At 39.5% G+C, this 20,753-nt stretch overlaps 4 protein-coding genes and 2 non-coding genes across 8 annotated transcripts; 1 reads left to right on the top strand and 5 right to left on the bottom strand.

Moving 5' to 3' along the window:
• Positions 1-82: 82 nt before the first annotated feature.
• Positions 83-3,829, bottom strand: rpl4 (ribosomal protein L4). The gene is made up of 10 exons (XM_068602386.1): positions 3,703-3,829; positions 2,851-3,022; positions 2,609-2,715; positions 2,313-2,451; positions 1,778-1,902; positions 1,264-1,393; positions 871-1,027; positions 618-701; positions 305-425; positions 83-214 (listed from the first exon to the last, which is right to left on the bottom strand). Exons 1-10 carry the CDS (start codon positions 3,703-3,705, stop codon positions 137-139), a joined length of 1,116 nt encoding a protein of 371 aa, XP_068458487.1. The 5' UTR covers positions 3,706-3,829; the 3' UTR covers positions 83-136.
• Positions 510-577, bottom strand: LOC137804683 (small nucleolar RNA SNORD18). Its single transcript, XR_011080154.1, has one exon. It is a non-coding gene; the product is annotated as a small nucleolar RNA SNORD18 (small nucleolar RNA).
• On the bottom strand, positions 1,972-2,071 carry LOC137804689 (small nucleolar RNA SNORD16). Its single transcript, XR_011080160.1, has one exon. It is a non-coding gene; the product is annotated as a small nucleolar RNA SNORD16 (small nucleolar RNA).
• A 230-nt stretch (positions 3,830-4,059) lies between the features above and the next one.
• zwilch (zwilch kinetochore protein) lies at positions 4,060-8,671 on the top strand. The gene is made up of 19 exons (XM_068603258.1): positions 4,060-4,182; positions 4,287-4,359; positions 4,548-4,587; positions 4,689-4,781; positions 5,133-5,296; positions 5,424-5,614; positions 5,704-5,783; positions 5,856-6,011; positions 6,143-6,214; positions 6,304-6,397; positions 6,499-6,551; positions 6,630-6,726; positions 6,826-6,905; positions 6,992-7,148; positions 7,281-7,309; positions 7,387-7,523; positions 7,620-7,715; positions 8,158-8,273; positions 8,385-8,671. The coding sequence occupies exons 2-19, from the start codon at positions 4,310-4,312 to the stop codon at positions 8,471-8,473; spliced, it is 1,794 nt and encodes a 597-aa protein (XP_068459359.1). The 5' UTR covers positions 4,060-4,182; positions 4,287-4,309; the 3' UTR covers positions 8,474-8,671.
• Positions 8,672-9,071: 400 nt separating this feature from the next.
• On the bottom strand, positions 9,072-12,585 carry lctlb (lactase-like b). 3 transcript variants are annotated; one of them, XM_068603359.1, is made up of 11 exons: positions 12,513-12,585; positions 12,302-12,411; positions 12,077-12,205; positions 11,836-11,931; positions 11,660-11,714; positions 11,400-11,561; positions 11,049-11,326; positions 10,783-10,909; positions 10,486-10,685; positions 10,267-10,330; positions 9,072-9,187 (listed from the first exon to the last, which is right to left on the bottom strand). In XM_068603359.1, the coding sequence occupies exons 1-11, from the start codon at positions 12,583-12,585 to the stop codon at positions 9,072-9,074; spliced, it is 1,410 nt and encodes a 469-aa protein (XP_068459460.1). The 3 variants fall into 3 exon arrangements, with proteins under 3 accessions (XP_068459460.1, XP_068459461.1, XP_068459462.1); XM_068603360.1 differs by lacking the exons at positions 10,267-10,330; positions 10,486-10,685; positions 12,302-12,411; positions 12,513-12,585 and having other exon boundaries at positions 12,077-12,166; XM_068603361.1 differs by lacking the exons at positions 10,267-10,330; positions 10,486-10,685; positions 11,836-11,931; positions 12,302-12,411; positions 12,513-12,585 and having other exon boundaries at positions 12,077-12,166.
• Positions 12,586-14,445: 1,860 nt separating this feature from the next.
• snapc5 (small nuclear RNA activating complex, polypeptide 5) lies at positions 14,446-16,707 on the bottom strand. Its single transcript, XM_068603362.1, has 4 exons — positions 16,552-16,707; positions 15,879-16,006; positions 15,714-15,794; positions 14,446-15,033 (listed from the first exon to the last, which is right to left on the bottom strand). Exons 2-4 carry the CDS (start codon positions 15,966-15,968, stop codon positions 14,845-14,847), a joined length of 360 nt encoding a protein of 119 aa, XP_068459463.1. The 5' UTR covers positions 15,969-16,006; positions 16,552-16,707; the 3' UTR covers positions 14,446-14,844.
• Between the last annotated feature and the right edge of the window lie 4,046 nt (positions 16,708-20,753).

Below are 20,753 nucleotides of genomic sequence, written 5' to 3'. Positions count from 1 at the left end.
AACCGATTTAAGTCTTTGTTAGCTTCTGTAAAATAAATTCTCTTGTGAATCAAAATGTGCAATTACAGGTCTGACTCGTATATTTGAAACAAATGATTTATTAAATCACTGAACTCTTGTCCACAAGTATAGAGACTTATGCCTTGGGTTTAGGTTTAGCAAGTGCTCCCTTCTTCCCAGGCTTCTTCTTGGGTTTCAGCATCTTGGCCTTGATCTACGGATCAAACAAGCAAGACGTCAAAGGAATCAACAATGTATGGCTACAAGTTTTGCTTTTTTGGCTTGAATTTGTTTTTGTTCTTACCGTAGGATCATGCTTGAGGATGGCATGACGTCTTGCTGTCTTGGCATAAGGGTTCAGTTTGAGCATTATCCTCAAGTTCTTCAGAGGATTCTTCTTCAGTACTCTGCGGTTGATCTTCTTGCTGTAATGATAAAAAAAAAAACAGTCTTAAAATGATGAATTTGGGCTTAGCTACAAATTCTCAGACACTTAATGGTAGTAGCAGCAGCTCAGGACTTCCATGCAATCAGGATTCAGAAACACGGACCGGAAGTTGGAACCTCATCATAGCAAAACTTCAATGTTCAACAAGGTTTAAGACAGCAGCACTTACGTTGGTGCACGAAGAGCCTTCTGGACCTCTTCACTCTTTAGGATCCTGCTCAGGTCTGTGTTGGTCATCTTGTGCATGGGCAGGCTGAAATAACACGGCGTCACAAATTTAATTCATGTTGAAAATTACGGTAATGGTCAATTGACAAGTCTTTTGAGGCAGCTTCATAAACACGGACACAAAGTGGAAGCTCATCACTGATGTGATCAACATGTTTTACTTGTGCAATAATGAGAGGTTCTTAAACACTCACTTGTAACCGGACTTCAGGGTAGAAGGTTTACGCCAGGTGCCATACAGCTCATCCAGCTTGCGGAAAGCACTCTCGGTCCAGATACAGAAGCGTCCGACGTGACCACCAGGGGCAAGTCTCAGGAGGTTCAGTTTGTTTACGTTCTGCAGAGTGATGCCTTGAAAATACAGCACAATAACTCAGGTTAAATTATCTTGTTGCTGGTTTTCCCAATAGATGTCCAAAAGTTAACTTCAAAACCCAAAAATCAGGACTAGACAACGGTAGTACAGCATGTCTAACTATGCCATTTAAGTTTACAAGAAACATTGCATAGGAACTATGCATTGTTCAGAGAACTTATACACATTTACCCAACAGTAATGAATCAGTGAAATGAAACAAATAAAACACCTGGGATATTTCTGAAGGCCTTGGTGACACCGGAGTCTTGGTTGTAGATGATGCATGGTCCTCTGCGTTGGATCCGTCTGCGATTCCTCATCTTACCCTTACCAGCACGCATACGCTGAGAGGAATAGACCTGAGAAAACAAAGATTATGACTAACCCTTTAAAAAAAAGTAGTGCCAAATATATTCAATGTCAGAAATGATTAGAGGCTGATAAGGTATCAGTTAAAATCCCTTAAAGAAACTAGTTCAGTTGAAGAGCTTTCTACTAAACTTTGATATATACACACATGTGAATCAGATAACGGATGCTAAGCATCTCTCCCAGTTGTGCTTTACTCAGGCATCTGAGTAAAGCAGATGTTTTTTGCACGTTCAACTTTACTCGAGTCAAATTTGCACACAGAATTCCTTCCAAATTGAGGGGACGATGTAAAAAAGGCATGTCAAATTGTTTATTCCCTAACGGAGTTCTGATTCATGCCAACAGAGAAAATGTGGCCAACTGTAGATTACCTTCTTGATGTCATTCCAGGCTTTCAGCTTCTTCAGCAGGAGCACTGCCTCCTTGGTTTTCTTGTAGCCCTCAACTTTGTCTTCAACCACGAGCGGGACCTCGGGGATTTCCTCAATGCGGTGTCCTAACAGACAGACAGTTGTGTCAACCATCTTATTCTCACTGTGTCACAGACTACTCAGTTAACAGAGCTTGCTCAGAACTCAAGACGCATCAATACCTTGTGACAGCTTAAAGACGGCAGGCTACCGTCACTGTTCACAGGCTCAGACGCAAATTACACCATCATAGCAAGAAAAACATTAAACTCTACTTTGAAATAGTGATCACACCAATATGTACCTATGAATATTTCCTTTTAGAAAAATGTACAGTCAAAACTACTTCTTCTGATTTTCGGCAATGCTTACCTTTGGACAAATATTTAACTACTCTCAAAATGGTAATACGTACCTATGAATATTCAATTACAGAAAATTATGATGTACATTTTTTTAAACTTATATTTCTGATTCCGATTCGACAATTGCTTACCTTTGGACATCACAAGTGCAGGAATTGCAGAGGCAGCCACAGCAGAGCAGATGGCATAACGCTTCTGGGTTGTATTGATCCTGCGGTGCCAGCGACGCCAGGTTTTGGTGGGGGCAAACATGCGACCTCCACGACACATCTAGTCCAAAGTCAAGGAGGTTTTAAAACTACTGATTAAAAAAATGATCACAGAGTAAGTCTCAAATTACACCATCATCCCAAGTCTTGTGGCGGTCTTTGTTTTCACATTTAAAATGAGACAATTGAAAGCCATTCGATTTTCGTCACAAGGATACATTTCCAAAAGCACCTTGGCCAGAGCGGTGAGTACCACCACCTCTCACACGGGGAATACGGGCTACAGCTCTTCCTGTACCCCAAGACTCTGCACTGGTCTGGTGGCCTGTAATAAAGCAATTATACACCTAAATTACAAATCAAATACATAAATGTGTCAATGCATGTGCTCGGTTGTCATTTTATAATCCTATATTAACTATTATGGCCAATCGTTGTCCACTTGGACATGTACACTCACCTGCCAGTTCACTGACTGCGTAAGGCTGGCGATTGTTCTTGCGCATGTTGGTGTGCACAAAATTCACAACATCGGGGCGAATTGGAGCCTTGAACACAGCCGGCATGACGACATTCTTGCCAGAAGTTTCTCCTTTCTCGGAATAAACCGAGATCAGTGGTCGGGCACAAGCCTAAGATGTAAAACATTGAAAAGCTGGTAAATATATGATGATTCATTTGAGACGCTAATGTCGAATTATTAAAAAAAACGTGTGCTTGGACCAGCCTTCGAACCCGCCTGTACGTTGAGGCCAAGAAACTATTAACCAACTTCAAAACCAGTTTGATAAAACTCGGAGCAAGTTGTAAGTCACAATCAGCTTAACCTCATACTTTACTTCCAATACAAACAGGTTACAGCTCATTAACATTTCTTATTTAAACAAGACTGCAGGGGGAAATATGCGGCGTTGGATCTTAGCTTAGCACGTTTAAGCTTACGCGACTAAATTGGCAAGCCAGTCTTAAACGTAGCCTTGTATGATCAGAGACGGCATTAGTGATTTTAATAGTATTGACATGTGGTGCTTAGGAGATGTATATACCATTAGATGATCTGTAAAAAGGCTACACGTGTTACTGTTCTACCACTGAGGCGACAGCTACACGTGTAACTGGGCTGAACGCTACACGTCCAAAATGGCTCCTCGTGTTAGCTTCGTCGGACGGGAGCGTCCACCCTCTGTTCTCATAATCTTAGTTCAAGCATCGCACAGTCAACGAACTAAGGGCGGTTTGCTGAGTAAAAAGCACCAAATACACCCTATGTATTGTATAGCACGCCAATAACAGTCCGAGTGTGTTTTCTCACCATTTTCGGAAAATAATTTTCGGCTCGCCGGTAACCACACTGCTCACGGAATGGCGGCCACAGTGAAAAGGAAGTAGGTACGTTACCCTACATGGTTTATGCCTCCGCCTCGACGAATATCACTTCCGCCGACTGTTATTTTTTATACAGCGAAGAAACGTTGATTACAAAATGTCTAGGATTTTATCAAACATTTTCATTCGTATTTTTAATCAAATGCTATAAACAAAATGTATTAAAGTCAGTTTCTTCAGATGGGACTATTTCTTTACGCCATGTTGGCGGACTATGAACGTAAAGACCGAACTATTTTTGAGTAAAATTTTCTATCATTAATAGTATTTGATTATAATACGTTTTACAATGTAAGAGATTACATAAACCCTTTTCTGACTTAATGCATTACTTTCTGATATATACACGCATAACCCTGAACAAAAAATTCGTGACCTGCGACCCTATGACGTCATCACCGCCGAAGTGAGCGCGCGACAGTCAAAATATCAACATTAGCAGCCTAGCAGCCCGTTTAACTCTGTTATAACTTCTTTTGTATTTGATCCATGTACTTTGCTCTGTAACAGGTGATCTGCTGTACAGTTGTGTAATGGGTTCAAAGGTAATATGCAGAGCGAAGGAGTTTTATAATATTCTTCGGTAAGTTGACTTGTTTTACTTTCTGTGTAGCTTTTTAGATAAAGTAAAATGAAGGCGGTGCAGTGGATGGGCTGTCCGCCTTTAGCTTAACTCTACATGTTAACTATTATATTGCTTTCATTACCATTAAATACTCATTTTGCCGAGGTGAGGTTAATTTGTCTGTGATATGTGTCTTTTGATCGAAGGTCTCTTCAAGATGAGGAAAGCGAGCCATGTACATATGAAGTAATTACATTTTAGTTCAAGTATAATCCGTTGCAATATGGTGTACATAACTTTGTTACATCGTAATGAATAATGTTGTTTCTGTCTTGTATTGGTTTTAGGAGGACATCCAAATATTAAAGATGAATGGAGACAGAATCCCGGTTCTTAATATGTACTGTGCCAAGCAGCCAGTCTTTATCTGTGAAAAAGCTGTGAGTGTTGTGACTCATTAAATGTACTCATAGTGTCTGTAAGGACATTGTCTTGCATTTCAAAAGTCTATGTTTTCTAGTTGCATAGGTCTTCTGCTACATTACCAGTTACTTTTGACACGCTGATGTTGGTTTGGATTGACGTACATTCAGTTTCATGGCTGATAAGGAATCCCTTCCCTAGTCCTGGACTTCAGTTAAATTGTCAGAATTGTGTATTACAACCATGACCATTGTAAAATCAAAGGATATATTCAAGATACCTGCTGTTACCTTTTTCCCCCATACAGTTGTATTGAAACACCTCTCTAACGTTCAATATTAGACTGCGTTTTTTTCTTGATTTTCAAGGCTCCAAAATTAAATGAATCTGATGACCAACCAATGACTGAAACACCAAACTGCGCTGACAACGATGATGATGCTGATGCTGATGCAGATGATAATGATAATGCTGATGCCAATATCCTCCAGGCAGAATTGGGACCACAACCGCTCACAACGATGAAAGCGAGGTGACCAACTAAGACATTTAACATGTCAATCAAATTAAGCAAATGCTCGTAGGATTACATAACCAGTATAACTAATACACTGTTAATCACAATCAAAATGCATTTTTTTCTTCTTCCTTTATTATAGGCAGTTTCTGTCTTGGTACACATTATCTCAAAATACTAATGTGTCATCTGTGGACAACAACCCTGCCTTGCACCCTCTGTGGGTGCGATGTGACATGTCTGATCCAGCTGGAACAACCTGGTTTGGAGCTGAAACGGTCAGCATAGGCAATAGAGTGTCCGGTGTCAAATTATACTCTGTTACCTGCAAAGGTATATGGCCCAAAGGCTTTCAATAATACATCTTTATAAACATGATCAGTTTCGCAAATATGTTTTTAATTGAACTTAAATTGTGTTAGGCTCCACTGTGGACAAAGGATCTCTCATAACCTTAGACGAGCTCAAACAAGAGCACAAGAAAAGGCACCACCCATCCTCGGTGAGTGTGCATCCTTTCTTTTAAGTCTGTGTGAATTAATGTTTATTCACTTACATTAGTCAATGCTTCCAGATGGCAATCAAAGGCAGTGCCAGGTTCATCTTGTTTGGCTCAACTGTTGTGGAAAACACCATAATTGAGTCACAGAGTAGTGTGACAGTGGATTTCAAATGGAGCCATGTCGAGAGTATCCTTGAGACCCCACCACTGTCCTCGATAGCAACACTGGTAAGAACAAGTAATTTACATTCTAAACATACATTTTTTTCACCCATTATATATATATATAATGTATGTGTATATATATATATGTATATGTATATATATATGTTTGTACTTGACCTGTTTATCATGTGCAGAATATCAAAGTTGCCAGCGGGGACATGAGGAGCCCAATGTATGAGATGCACAGGGAGCTCGAGTTTCTTCAGGTTTGTGTCCCACAATAATCTAACATGAATGACTGTGAGCATTAATACTCAAATATACATCTAAATGTATCAGATTGCTGTTATTTCAGACTCTTGCTGATGGTTTGAGAACTGGTGAGACTGAATGGTTGGAGCCTTTGGAAAGCATGTCAGCTGTAAATCTGACCAAGGCCTTTCTAGCAGGTATCTGCTTTCTTAAGTCAACGCACATGTGTTATGATTTCATACTAACAATTAGTTAAGACTATTATTTAGCTTTTTTTTTTTTTGACATTTTCTTTCAGAGCTTCGGGATACTGCAAAGACACTACAGGAGAAGCCTGCCAAAAAAGCTGATGTATACTAAAATAAAGCGACTTTTAACAAATTCATTCATTTTAGAATAAATGTTAAATAAAATCATCTTTTCTTAAAGACCACTAAGCTGAAAACTGAGACGGAAATTTTCAACTCTTTCTTGGAACGGGGAGATTTGGATTTTGTGGAGCAGCTGTGGGTTCGGATGAGAAAGAGTAAGTCAGCCCCTCTATTAAGGGAACTGGGATTCACTTGATTTCGTATTACAAGCAGACTGCGACAACTATTTTCCCCCATTTTGTTTTTCGTTACAGGTGTGACTTCATATCAAGACATTGGAGACTGCCTGAAATTAGTCACAGAAGCTCTAAGATACGGTGACATAAAACCCTGGGTATGAAGTGATACAACTGTTTATTGCAGAGAAAAGATTTTGGGGTTGTTTTGTGTAAGTTTTTTGTTTTGTCTCTGTTCCTATAGATTCACAGAGATAGCAGCAGCTCCCTCAGCAAGCTCATCCTGCAGTCCTACCACCAGCAGATTGACCATGTGTCTCTCACAGGCGTCACCGCTGTCCAAATGCTGCTGGAGATGGGTCTGGACAAGATGAGAAAGGACTACATCAACTACCTTATCGGTAACCTCCTAAATATCACTCTGAAGCTCTGTGTAACCTTATTACCTTTACATGTGATTCAAAGTTTCACAGTAATATTTAAAGCATAAACTTTGCTTTGACAATCTATTTGCTTTTCATTTTTTTCCTCAGGTGAAGAATTGACAACTCTTAACCACTTGGTGAGACTATTTTACTGACAACTATTTTGTAATGACTGTTAACAACATAATCTAAGTTTAAATATTTTACTCCATAGTGTTATTACTTGAGCACAGAGGTTGATCTGCAGGAGCAAGTGGTCCGACTCAGAAAGCTGCACCATCTGCTGGAAATAATAGTGACCTGCAGTACTTTCCTGGGTTTGCCCTACGACCGACTCTTCCTTCTCACACAGTAAATTAATTTGCCTTTTTTGCCAGTAATGTATAAGAGTGCAAAATGTTCTTTCCCAACGATGACATTAAAGTACACAATTTAATTTCTTCTAAGGTCATGTTTGCAGCACTACAAAGCACACCCATATGATGAGGAGCATGAATTCAAACTGCAAATCAAACCCGCACTGATCGGCCATTTCTATCAGAAGTAAGGAATACAACCTGTTGCACACTTACTGCTCCACGAAATCCAAAGAAAATGATAAAAAACAGTGATATGTTTGTCTTTTATATTCATGTTTTAACATAAAATAGTGCTTTGCTTCATCCACAAAAGGGTTATCAAAGTGAAACAAAAGGTAGGAGAAGGGCAGTGTGAGCCGCTTGTACTTTGCGACTTTGCATCAGGTGATTTGATGAATTTAAAAACATGCCTTTTTTTTTTTTTTTTTAAAGAAGCCAGTCAATTGTATTCAGATGTATTAAAGGGGTTTGTTGTGCTTCCTATTTTGAGGAACACACTCCTTATGTGATCATGTGTGTCTGCCTGTGATTCAAACCCTCCTTATTCTGTGTATTTTTTGAACACTGACGTGTCAACGGTGAACTTTTAACAGTTTTATCATCCCTCCTGTTTGTGTGTTGCACAGAGAGCAGCCAGTACTTTGGGGTGCCGAGGTGTCCAGCGGCCACGGGTCTCGTGAGGTCAGGACATCAGTACAACTCAGTGACAGACCACTGGTTGATCATGTCATCTTCGAAACAGGTGACCTGAATGCACCACTCCAGCATACAGTACATCACATATACTAACAAGAGGTTATTATCCCAATAAAGTAAAGATAACATTTTTCTTCTTCAACTGTTCTGTCTTTAGATTGCCCAAATGAAACCTTGAATGGGGACAGTGAGAATCCTGCCTTCTTCTCCACCATGATGTGCTGTAGCCTCGTCAACTTTGCGTGAATTCACACAGACCTTCACTTTACAACAAAGGAGGTGTTTCTTGTCATTTTTGGTATTCTCACCAGCAGTTAACATGTTTTAAAATGCCAGGAGAACTAGCCAAATGACCATATACTACATCACAAAGTGTATGTTTTTGTTAATAGACTGTAATTTTGTCAAATGTTTTGAATAAAGCACTTTCAGTCAGTTCTGTCACACTGCCATGAGTTTTCTTTATTATGACATTTGCTGATTTGTTTATGGTTCGATATAGCAATTAAAAGAATTTGAAGAGTGTTTTTCTGAACAACTCAAAACACGAAGTACAAGAGATCACAAGGGCTATTTGCAATGGTAATATTCCACAGCAATATTGTAATAAGAAAATCCAACATGTAGGGCTATCCACACTGTTCAAGTGTCTGGTACTAAATTTATTATAAAAGGCTAAAAGGTTTCTAGCAACACATTATGCACATCAAATTAACAAAGTCACTTAATTACTTGAAATTCAGTTCCAATAATGTATTTATGTTCACTCATGATCCATAAAAGAATGTATGCGCTTTCAATATGTGTGTCTATTGATGTTTGGGATTGTAAACATGCACACTGTCTAGTTCCGCCTCCGCAGCAGGAACATAAGGAAGATGGCGCTGAGCAAAATAGAGAGTGTGCAAACAGTGGGAACAACAATTTCAGTTACCATCTCCATGTGGCTGGTCAAAGGGTCTGCAAAGCACACACACATACATTCACAAATCACCAGCATTATTATGTAGTTCAGACAGTGCTTATGAAGCAAGTATTGATGCTCAAGCACAGCACTCAAAGGGTTAATATTTGTCCCCTAAATCAAATCATCCTTTATCTTATTTATAGTGAGCATGAGTGATTCCTTACCATGTATAAGTCTTAGAATATTGGCAGCAGTACTCCGCTGTTCCTCTAATAAAAAAAAGAGAAAGTACTCAGAATTGATTAACGGCACTTTAACCCTTTGAGAACTGCCTGCAGGTACTGGGGTATATTTCATAAAGCAGCATTTTCACCGCCAGATAACTTTTCAAAATCAATATCTTCTGAAATGCTATTTATTATCACCAGGCATCGACCGGCCGAGCTGATTGATGCTCTTTCATCTCACGTTGAAGGTTTGATTTCTAAATTGAATTCCAATATGTTAGAAAATGTCATATATAATCCTGCTTTGTGAAATACCCTGTGGGCACAAGTCCACAGATAAGCGCTATGCTTACCGAGTTTTTGTCAAAGCTGCTTGCAAATTACATTCAAGCACACTAGTAAAACTTCAGATGAATGAAGACATAGTTGCACACGAGCGGGTTTGAGAGGCATGTCTTAGTGGCTGCAGAGGCTTCATTCTATTAGTAAACTTTAATACAGCAAAATCACAAAGCAACAACAACAAAACACTGACATTAATAGACAACATATACCCTTGAGTTCTAAACTTCATCATGCACTGGCCAAACCTTTGGCATTTCTGCATGTTCCTTGGATTTTCTTCTAGCTGAGGGGGCAAACAAAGAAGATATCTCAGACATTGTGTTAGAGATTTTGTTAATTGTGATTTCTACTTTCATCTTTCTTTTAAGCTAATAATTTGTTCATGTGTTCTTCTGCAGGTGCAGCAACACATATTCAAGTAAATTCTTGATCTTAGTTGCATTAAAAAACTAGTGGTAAGTTTTTGATATTTAGGTCAGAATCTTTATTTGTTTACCCCAGCTAGTTGTTCACCACTAATCACTATTAAACATGGGCAGGGATGTTCGAGACCAACTGACCTGCAGCTAGCAGCTGGTTGCTAGAGGAACAGGTCTCAACAGCCTTCCTCCTCCAGTTCTCAACCTACAAGGATTTACAATGCAATCGCATATCATCACTCATTTGTTACACGATAAAGCATGGACCAATTAATCTCAATTTTTAGAGAGATATGTTTAAAAAAGTGTCTGGAAAGGAGTAGAAGGAGGACTTTGTAATGACCACATTATGTCTTGTACCTCTCTCTGATTGGGAAATCCATTGGAGCTGATGACGCGTTTGTAAAACTGGACAGAAGCTTTAGGATAGCGGGGCTTGTTTTTGTTCCTGAAGTCCACATAGTACAAGCCAAACCTCTCGGAGTACCCTTCATCCCACTCAAACTTGTCCAGCAGGGACCATGCGGTGTAGCCCTTCACATTGACTCCATCTTTGATAGCTGAGTCGCACCACAGAGAAAGAGTTGATCGCATAAAATGGATTGGACTTCGAATAAATTGTCTCCAACCAAACAATACATGTATGAGCTCATTCACCTTTCAGCATCTCATTGATGTAGTCTTTAAAATACTGTATCCTCCAGTCATCACACAGCTCTGTACATAACATCTTCTCAGAAACTCCATTCTCCGTCACATAAATCATTGGGTTTCCATACTGAGACTAGATGGGGATCAAATAAACATGCAATAAGTTGCCTTTATGTCATTTAAGTAGCGCTGCAGTGAGCTAAGCTCACTTCAGCTTCCACACACATGTCAATAAGCCTGTTCTGCATGATTCACGATTCACCATAAGTCACCTTGACAAAATTGAGCAGACGTCTGAAACCCCAAGGCACAGAGTAGAGCCACTCTGATCCGGGGTCAGGCCATCGCGGGTCAACCAGTTCCGCCAGGTCACGGTCAGTGAAGTAGCTGCTGCTACTACGAACTGACGGGTTGTTCTTTTGGGTGATGTAGCGGGTGGTGAAATGGCCGATGCCGAGGAAGTCACAGGTCCCCTTGATGTAGCTCTTCTCTTGGGGGGAAAATGTGGGCAGGCGGGACGTCCCGAGGCCTTGTTGGTTACTCTTCCTTACTGCACACACAAGTGGTGATTAGTTAATTCCTCAAAGAACAATAGTACTTCAACATTCAAGAACTTAACTTACGGATAAAGTCTTTCATCACTTGAGGGTAGTCTCCATGAAAGATGGGTGTGGCAAACCAGCCTAGGTAGAACTGGACGTATCTCTCAGCTGCTTCAATATCTTTCTGGTCGCTGATATCCACCGGCTCCCCCCAATCCCCAGACAGAGAGATGCCAACCAGACCTGCAGATGTGGACAAGAACTCTCAGCACTAAGACAGACAGTACTGTTGAGAGGCAAACATTGAATTAAGTTACTTTCAAGAGTTTGATCTTGTTTACCTTTTTGTTTCCCCCTCCATTGTGTATCATAAGTGTGCCAAACCTTTGCATGTGCCTATGAAAAAGATTGCTATTATGAGTATTTTACATTTTCATTTAAAGTGGCACATATGTGTTATTTATTCCTGAATATATTATATATACACCAACAGGATACTATATATGCGTTGGTCTACCTTGATTATGTGATGGGCGGCTTTGTATGCCCCTGTTCCTCTCAGCCTCAGTCCAGGAGCATGCTCACCGGTCTCATAGCCTTCAACTGCTACAGACTGAAGCAGATTATAAAGTATTAGTGTGATAAGAGTACTTGTAGCAGTTAGATACATATTAAGCCAAGCTTCATAATGAAGACAAATAATATGCTAAATGGCAGGTGTAAATGTAAAACTTGCAACTCATTAATTTTGAACCTACCCATGGATTGTTGAAAGTCATCCAGTACTTGACTCGGTTGCCAAATTTTTCAAAGCACAGGTTAGCAAATTCATTGAAATGATTGACCATGCTTATATTCTGCCATCCACCATATTTCTCTTGTAAAACCTAGAAAAGTAAAGAGTGCATTAACTCTGTAAAGAACAATAGTGATGTCATGCAAAAGGTCTTAAATAAGAGATGATCAGTGTTTTGCATTCCAACCTGTGGAAGATCCCAGTGATACAGGGTGACGATCGGAGTGATCTTGCTCTCCAGCAGGTGGTCAATCAGTTCATCATAGTACTGTATTCCTTTTTCATTTATATGGTCAGCTGCAAATGGTATTGAAGTGTCAATAGTTTAAGCTGTTCACAAATTAAATCCTATATGCAAGTTCAGTTGCAAAAGGCTTTAATTGACAGCAGTTACTTACACTTTATGCCAGTGGGGATGAGTCTAGGCCAGGATATGGAGAAGCGATAGTGGTTCAGCTTCAGCTCCTTCATCAGAGAAACATCATCCTGTACATCACACACAATGGCGTGAGATATTCAGATTAGATGTTTATTACTCATCAATTCTCGCTATAACCCTCAGACACATCACACCGGATTGCCCCACCTTGACTTTGTGGTAGCCCTCACAGGAGGAATCCCCGGTGTCATTTTGTTGGATTTTGCCTTTCTTATGACTGAACACGTCCCATATGCTCAGTCCTTTTCCATCTTTGTCCCAGGCTCCTTCTGTTTGATAGGCTGAACTGCCGGCACCCCACGAAAATCCTAATAAATACATAAATGGCAACAATCAGTTAACCAGCCCTTAAATACAACCAACTCATTAAAATGTACTGCCACTATCCCACTGAGCAAAAGAGCATTTATTTTTTTTTACCAGCTGGAAAAGTGCCATAATAGAAGGAGCTGTGGCTGTTCTTTGTCCAGTCGAAGTCCTCAGCCGAAGACAGACACAGCACCAACACAAACACATGACACACGCTGAGTGCACAGCGGGGCAGCATGGTACTCCTGAGCCTGCAGCACAGTCACTGTCTGGTTCTGCTCCCGTCCGTTACTGTCGTTTACACACAGAGGAGAACCATTTAGCATCACCTCTTCATCACAATAACAAGATTGGTCTGGAAAAAACATGTTATATCTAACACACATATTCACAAATGCTTACAACCTTTAATTTAAAAGGAAAATGTTTTAATATAGTCACTGTCATGAAACAGTGTGAAAGCATCCAATATGATGGACTTTGGGGGTCCTGCATCCCTTATGCAGAGCCAAATACCCCTTTTCAAACTCAATGGCATGTGAGCTCATGTTGCTGAGGCAGACAGATCTCTTACAAACTACAGTTTCACCTCTGTAAGCAAAGTTAATGTCAGAGAAGGTGATTTATTTACAGTGCGCAATCACATGACTTTAGATGAACCTTTTTAACATGTACTTAAAGCCAATATGGGAACATATATTATCTCATCATCTGACAATTATAAGGAAATTCATGCTAATTGTTTTACATTGACATGATTGCTTCCAGGTACTCAGGTGCATATCACGTTCCAGTTTTATTGACTAATATTCCTGCAATCAGTGTGATACATGTTTTGTCATATGATGCAACATTTAAGATATTGCATTCTGATACATTTTGGGAATTTTAAATGGAAATATCATAGACATGAAACCTAAAAAGTTCAAAAGAATTCCTACAAATTCTGAATATTTACTGTCATAGACAGTCCTGTTTTTTCCAATATTGATTATTTCTCACTTACACTTTTTTGTTTAAGTATTCAGCCTGCAAATGATCTTTTAAATTAGTGCATAATTTATAACCATCACTCCATAACATTTGAATCACTAGGTCCGTTATATGATGTCTGATTACCTGTGTGCCTTATGATGAATTCATTTGCAGCAGGTGTGTGTGCTGAGCTCGAGTCCCCGGGTGAATGGGAGCTCTCCTGGAACAGCAGAGCATGTAGAAAGCTCAATATATCTATTGGTGCAATCTCTATTGTATGTTGCCTGTTGTAGCACCACCCTTCTCCAGAGCGGTCCCTGCTGTCAGTGTGAAAGCTGGCCGTATTGTGAGGCTCACTGTATTGTTTTAGCTGTTTAGAAAATGCTGAATGGTTTGCTGGTAGAAAGTGTTTGCACTGCAATACCCATTCGTCCGGGTCAAGTTAGGACAATTTTACATCGGTGTTATCTTAATCAAAAATAAGATTTATCCTTATTGCTCAAAAGTAAACATTCATCACATCTGACAAACATGACTGTATTTTGGAAAGCATGTTTGCACAAAACTAGAAGTGTACATTGTAAAAGATGTCAGATCAATCAAATGAACCCTATGCAAAACATTTTATTTTGTGCTTACAATTATCATCTCATACATACATACATACTATCTTCTTATATGGCCCAGCCATACATTTCAATGCTAATCCTCAAAATGAAATATGTCTAGTAAGCTATAGGCACCTAATAACACTATCTTACTGCATTTCAGTGAGACATTTCTCACAAAATTTGACACATGAATTTCTAACATGGTATGTTGTTGATGACAAGCTTCGAATCACGCACAGGAGAGGGCATGTTAAACTGTAAGTGTAACTCACTCCATTCAAATAAATTAAACTCCATAAGTGATAAACGGGTAAACAAATCAACAGATGTCCGTTTACATGTGGTTCTTCTTCAGTGGTGCAAATATTGAGGCCCCATGATAAAAAACTGAGAATCTCAGTAATTATCTTCCTCATCATCATCCTCAGGCACAAACTCAAGCTCATTGTCATCTTCATCCTCCTCATCCTCCTCTTCATCCTCCTCCTCCTCCTCATCTTCCTCCTCCATATCAAAATCTACAGCGGCATTCAGTAGCAGTTTGGTTTGATTGATCTCGCTCTCATCGTCAAGATTAATATGAACCTGAAACAAAGAAAACAAATAATACATTTTTTTTAAATTACTTGATTACTTTTTGCAAATCACACACTTTTGTAGTTTTTAGCTTCTGACACATTTAACATTTTCACTGCTTTAAAAATTATTAGAAGTAATTTGTGTCTAAAACAGTTTTAGATACAGTGATTATGTTTTATGTTTTAGTTTTGGAATGATAGTGTATAGCGCATTAGATGAAACGTAGTAAACAAAGTATGCATCCTATTATTTACGTAATTCAATATCTCAAATCGCTGAATGAGAAGCTCCCAAAGAAGGCTTATATGTTTCTGAGTAAAGAATGAAAACAAAAACAGTTTCAAAATGCTTTAGTCAGTGCTGTTGCCTCCACAGGAAGAATCAGATTAAGATATAGGATTAAACATTACATGGCTTTGTATAAGTTGGTCCTACTGTAAACTGGGATGTTAAAATAGTCAGATTAAGGCATATTGATCAATGTCCTATTTTTAGCTTATTATTTAGCAATAGTGTGTAGATGCATTAGTGTAGAGTAATAGAGGTGATACATCTGATCCTCAATATCAACAGGACAGCGTAAGTGTGAATTAATCAACAAACACAAGCAGAAATATTACTCAGAATATCTTAATATGACATATTTTGCAGGGTTTTCCCTGATGATCTCTTTGGCAATGCTTCACCTCAGTTTCTGGGGAAGATCGTTGAGATGCTCCTTCTTCTGTTTGAGCACTAATGATCGATTTCAAAGCCCCTTCTTCAAACTGAAACACAGAGTGAATACATAATATGTTAACCACATGTACCATACACAGACATAGACAGACGGACAGACAACTCTCACTCACCTTCAACCTGTTCAGCTGGTCTTGTAGCATGACTTTGATTTTAAGGAGAGTCTCCTCTTCCTTCTTCAACTCCTGCAGACGGCTGTGCATCTTTACTGGTACTGCTGCAGTCAGACCATTCCTCAACACTGAAAGGTAAATGATCAACAGTCAGGGAGACGGTGTCGTGCCAGATGTTATGTTGATTACAAAGTGGGATGTGGGTGGCAATGTTTTCAACCTGTCACTTTAATCTTCACGAAACTTCAGTCTTATTCGTAATATCATGTGAGTCCACAATGTATGGACTATGATGGGGATATTTAGTGCTAGCTAGTTTGCCGTTTCATCCGGTTCATGTCCCGCCTGTTTAGCGTTAGATTCCATATACCAATATGACAATTAATCAACTCTGCTCCTGCGTTTAGTGAGCTACGATTAAGTACGTAATAATACTGAAATATAGAAATGCTTCTGTCGCATCTAAATATACATAGATGGACGTTTAATCTCCGCAGCAGTACGGATTGTGTCACGATGAAAGAAATCAGTAACGTTTAATACATTTCACTCTTACTGCTAGCTAAAAACAATTTGGCTAAATAATGTTAACTTTAACGTTAGCGGTAACATTAATACTTCACCCCCAAAATAATCCTTCCCAAACAAGCAAGAATAAAACTCAGGCTTTTACCTTTGTTTGTAAATTCTGCCTACAGCTCCATTTTAACGACGAAATCAACGAACAAGATAACGTGCTTCCGACAGCTTTTGTTTTGAATTCCGATAGCGAAGCTGTTATGCTACAGGCACAGCTAACGTTACTCGCTAAAGTTTGGTTCCTGTGGTTAAGCGGTCATATCCGGATTTATGGTTACTTAAAAGACTGTCGGAAATGTTAGAACATTGGTACCCGGAACGACTGATGTGTCAAATAGTACGGCGAGGGCAGTCTCTTTGCTTTTACGAGCTACAGTGAAACACCATAAATCAGAGAATTAAAAGAAGGTCCGAAGGTTTATACGAACATGTTGGCAGAGAAGTAATTTACTCATTACAGTATTTAAAACAACATACATTCATTGTACTATTGCTCCCCTGTTCATTTTTCATAAATAATTGCAGTCGAAAATAATCCACAACACATACCTTTACAAATACTCCACAACTCACAAATACGACAGCGCGAGAAGCACTTAAAGGCAGCAGTAATAGGAAAGCAACATCGACTTTGTCGACACCAGGTGGTGAAACGACGCTATTGGGGTACTGACACTTCCGAGCTGCCAATTCCGTTAAAAAAAATAAAATGCACTGCCCCTTACTGAATCAATACGGGCCGCGATGCGCCATTTTTATTTTAACTATACTCTAATACATACAACTCCCGTTAGAACCGTAACGACAACTCAAAATAGCAAGCAATTATATCAACTGATGGCAATGGGGAAATACATGTAAGTACCGTGGTCAGACACTTTGCTGCCCTACTATAATGTAAAATAAAAGACTCACCAAAGTAAAAGTATTACCAGTAGTACTAAGGTATCAACAGTGTTATGTTTATTGTATTCTTCCTGAAGCATCAAGGTGTCTGATACATTTTAATGTGGAAGTGAAGAGGGAGCTAACTGTTATGACTTAATTCACTCTTGGATAGTTTACACTAAAACTACATATTCCTTAGCTTATCTGTTGCAAATGTACGTCTTAACATGCACAGTAACTTGTAACTACAACTGTGAGGTAAGTGCAGTTGAGTAAAAGTACAATTTCACTCTGAATTTCAGTGGAGTAGAAGCAGAGTCTGACCAGCTGCTATACTCCAGTAAATAGTTACTTTTAACCTCTGATGACTGGAATGGCTACTGATGCCTTTTATGCAAACTATTTGGTGGAAAGCTAACATCAAAGTGGCTCCAGATAGAATGTGTGAAATTACAATGTTCAAACAATGTGACAAATTCTTCACAGTTATGAACTGACAGAGAATCACTAAGCTGAATCTGCTTCCCCCATGTGGCCACAAATATAGCAGTTATTTCAGGTTCAAACATTGTAATCAACAAAATACAATTTTAATGATGGTTTTTTTTTCACTTCATGATCAGGAGATTTAAATGTGTTATAGTCATTGTAATTTTTACTTTGTGCAGCTTATGTTTTCCAAATATTATAGATTACACTTTAGTTATGGTGACAAAATACCTTACTTCAAGACCCAAAGCCCAAACCTAAATATATTTACTCCAATCAAAGGTGAACAAAACATTAAAATTTGTCATTTACAAGGAGACAGCTTCTGGCCATAACTGTGGAGAGATGTATTGTTACACTAATTAATGTGTGGAAATATAAATAAAACAATGTCAAATTTAAATAATTTATTGAATGCGGATTGAAAATGACTGAATTTTCCAACAATGTGATTACATTTTCTCAAATTTTCAATTCCGTGCCTGGCTGCCTGCCTCATTCATAGTGGTCACATGGGTTCTTTGTCACAGTGTGAGGTTGCAAAGGTCAACTTTAGACGTTTTGTGCGTAGTCGCGCCATACCTCAACGCTGTGTCCTTTTGATAAAGGCTTGGGAAAGCTTATGGGTTGTTCAGTTCTTGTCAGAGTGGTTACAAATTAAGTTTGCATGCCATTTTTGTGCTATCACTGCTCCCAGATAAATAATTCATGGAGGCTAAGCTGTTTCTGACCTTGAGGACATGAAACTAATGTTACTTTGTCAGGGTTTGAGCAGGTGGAAATTAATGCGAGATAGCTCGCTATGCCAATGAATGTGTATTAATTTAGCTTTTTCTTTCTTGTCAGTTATCAACGGCTGTCCTCTTTTTGGAATGGTTTGAAGTGGCAGGTGTCAACTTTACGGCACTAGGAAGCCTAATTTGTAACAAATGTCGTTCACGGTGTTAGTCTCCCCCATAAAACATAAGGGTCACACCATTGGAAGCCAAAACGGCCTTAAAAGCAAGGCCTGCTTGCTACCTCGCCAGACTTGGGCTGGCTGTAACAGCTAATAATATCCAAGGTGTAAATTTGCCTTTCAAGCTGGCACGAATCCAGATAGGGGAATTTACTTATTGATTCACAAGACTAAAAGTGATTTGACACCTTATTAATGACAAAAGGTTAACAACGTGCTTTGAGAATTCATTTGTTGGAAGACCAGATTTGAGTTTTTAAGCATCTTCATGTTAAAGCAACTGGGATGGTTTTCAAGGTACAGAAACAACTGGTTTTCCACAGTGAAGGCGCAGCCCTTCATGTTTATTTAACTTTCTGACCCTCCCCATCAGCAAACATTCAGCCGCCTTGCATATTACTAAGAAAGCATGCAAGTGTCCCCTAAACCCCTAAACCCCCATTAGGCTGAAAAGGATCAAGTAGGCCTAGCGTAGATAACCAACTTAGTGAAAACTTTAATATATTACAGATGGAGCTCACTGATGTGAACAAGATCTGAAACGGCTCTTAATCAGTCTTCAAAAATGTTTGAAGAGCCCATTAGGGTCTTTATAGGATTCCTTGACTAAGTCTATCCAGATGTGTGAGTTGATAATCACAGCAGGCGGGCCGGACTGGAGACTAACAATGGATCCCGGCCAAAAGGAGAGACATAGCCTACCTGTCTCTGATCACTGTGGGATGTAGGCTCCTCAAATTTCCTAAACCAAATACCTTCTATTGGTGTGCTAGATAGACAATAATTTAACAACCCAGGTCTTATGTGGTGATATTGTATGAGTAACATTTCTCAAGATATTGATTGACTGATAATATAATTGTTTTATTCTCAATATCCTGTCACCAAAATGGTTTAATTATTTTTACAAACATTGACTTGGGTTACAGTCATCATGTACTATTTTGCATTTGATTAGAATGTGAAGTAGCTCACTTTATTGGACACACTTTATTGGACTTGTGTGAATGACTTGATGGTCGCCCTGTCTTTGTTGGGCCTATAATTTGACTTGTAGAAATACTGTATGTCCTCTGTGCTTCAGGTAAGAAGTGGTGGCTGTCTGTTGCAACCCAGTGCCACCACTGACCCAGAATCAGTCCCAGTGGAAACACAGGAGAGCAAGCTGACAAGAGGATGTCCGCGTCAGATATCAAGTTCACATGTACTGCTCTGAATTGTGCTCAAGTGTGTTCAAATATATACATTGTATAGTCCTTAGTAGCGTAACGATTGTTGCTACATTTATTCCACTACACTGCATCATATGTTCTAAATGTTTAAGATGTAAATAAAACATCTAGTACATTGTTGACTTTTAGAGGACTCATTTCTATTGCAACAATAGTCAAGATTGGAATCCTTTAAATTTGTGTCACCTTACGGTGTAATTGACTGTTCTTCATAGCGGTGTACATTTTGCATGTTTTGGTATGTGACCATGGACAAGAAAATGATTGTTTTGCGAGCCAAGTAAACAGTGAGCCTTGGGAGGGTGAAACTGGAGCTGTGTGTCGGTGTACGAGAGACCCTAAGGATTTGGGGGTCAGACGGGTAGGTGCTCTGAGGCCCAACTATCACAGCTGCCACCCTCCCAGCACAGACATCAGAGGTCCCACTGGCGTGAGGCTTACTTGGAGCTGGTTTCAGCAGAATGAAAGGGACTAAAACTTGACTGTTATCATTCTGCTCTTTCAGGACTAGAGTTGTTTTTCATTGTCATCACAGAGACTCTGTTGCTGCTATATTGCAATTTCTCCCCCAATCAAAGCTCCCTCTTGGGGAGGACTTGAGCCTCGTGCTGGGGCCTGGTGGCAGCTGAGGCCGGGGCTCAGTCGCCATACGTGCCGCTGCCAGTGGTGCATGTGCAACGTTTGAAGGGGGTCCCACCGTCTGTGGAATGCAGTGCTGAGTGTGTGGGA

The sequence above is a fragment of the Clinocottus analis genome, unplaced genomic scaffold, assembly GCF_023055335.1.
Source record: "Clinocottus analis isolate CAN_PGR_092001 unplaced genomic scaffold, fCliAna1.0.p SCAF_6, whole genome shotgun sequence".
NCBI lineage: Eukaryota > Metazoa > Chordata > Actinopteri > Perciformes > Cottidae > Clinocottus > Clinocottus analis.
The sequence above is the reverse complement of the archived record's forward strand: the minus strand, read 5'-3'. Positions and strand labels throughout refer to the sequence as shown.

Excerpts from the sequence above, each read along its gene's own strand:
- rpl4 (XM_068602386.1), bottom strand. Across the intron at positions 2,716-2,850 it reads CGCAGTCAGTGAACTGGCAG|GCCACCAGACCAGTGCAGAG; the intron begins GTGAGTGTACAT and ends GCTTTATTACAG. Across the intron at positions 215-304 it reads TCCTCAAGCATGATCCTACG|ATCAAGGCCAAGATGCTGAA; the intron begins GTAAGAACAAAA and ends TTTGATCCGTAG.
- zwilch (XM_068603258.1), top strand. The coding sequence starts at position 4,310 with ATGGGTTCAAAGGTAATATGCAGAGCGAAGGAGTTTTATAATATTCTT. Across the intron at positions 5,615-5,703 it reads ATACTCTGTTACCTGCAAAG|GCTCCACTGTGGACAAAGGA; the intron begins GTATATGGCCCA and ends AAATTGTGTTAG. Across the intron at positions 6,215-6,303 it reads GGGAGCTCGAGTTTCTTCAG|ACTCTTGCTGATGGTTTGAG; the intron begins GTTTGTGTCCCA and ends CTGTTATTTCAG.
- lctlb (XM_068603359.1), bottom strand. The coding sequence starts at position 12,585 with ATGAAGGAGCTGAAGCTGAACCACTATCGCTTCTCCATATCCTGGCCT. Across the intron at positions 11,932-12,076 it reads TGACTTTCAACAATCCATGG|TCTGTAGCAGTTGAAGGCTA; the intron begins GTAGGTTCAAAA and ends AATCTGCTTCAG. Across the intron at positions 11,562-11,659 it reads ATGGAGGGGGAAACAAAAAG|GTCTGGTTGGCATCTCTCTG; the intron begins GTAAACAAGATC and ends CCACATCTGCAG.
- snapc5 (XM_068603362.1), bottom strand. The coding sequence starts at position 15,968 with ATGCACAGCCGTCTGCAGGAGTTGAAGAAGGAAGAGGAGACTCTCCTT. Across the intron at positions 15,795-15,878 it reads ACCAGCTGAACAGGTTGAAG|TTTGAAGAAGGGGCTTTGAA; the intron begins GTGAGTGAGAGT and ends TCTGTGTTTCAG. Across the intron at positions 15,034-15,713 it reads GATCTTCCCCAGAAACTGAG|GTTCATATTAATCTTGACGA; the intron begins GTGAAGCATTGC and ends TCTTTGTTTCAG.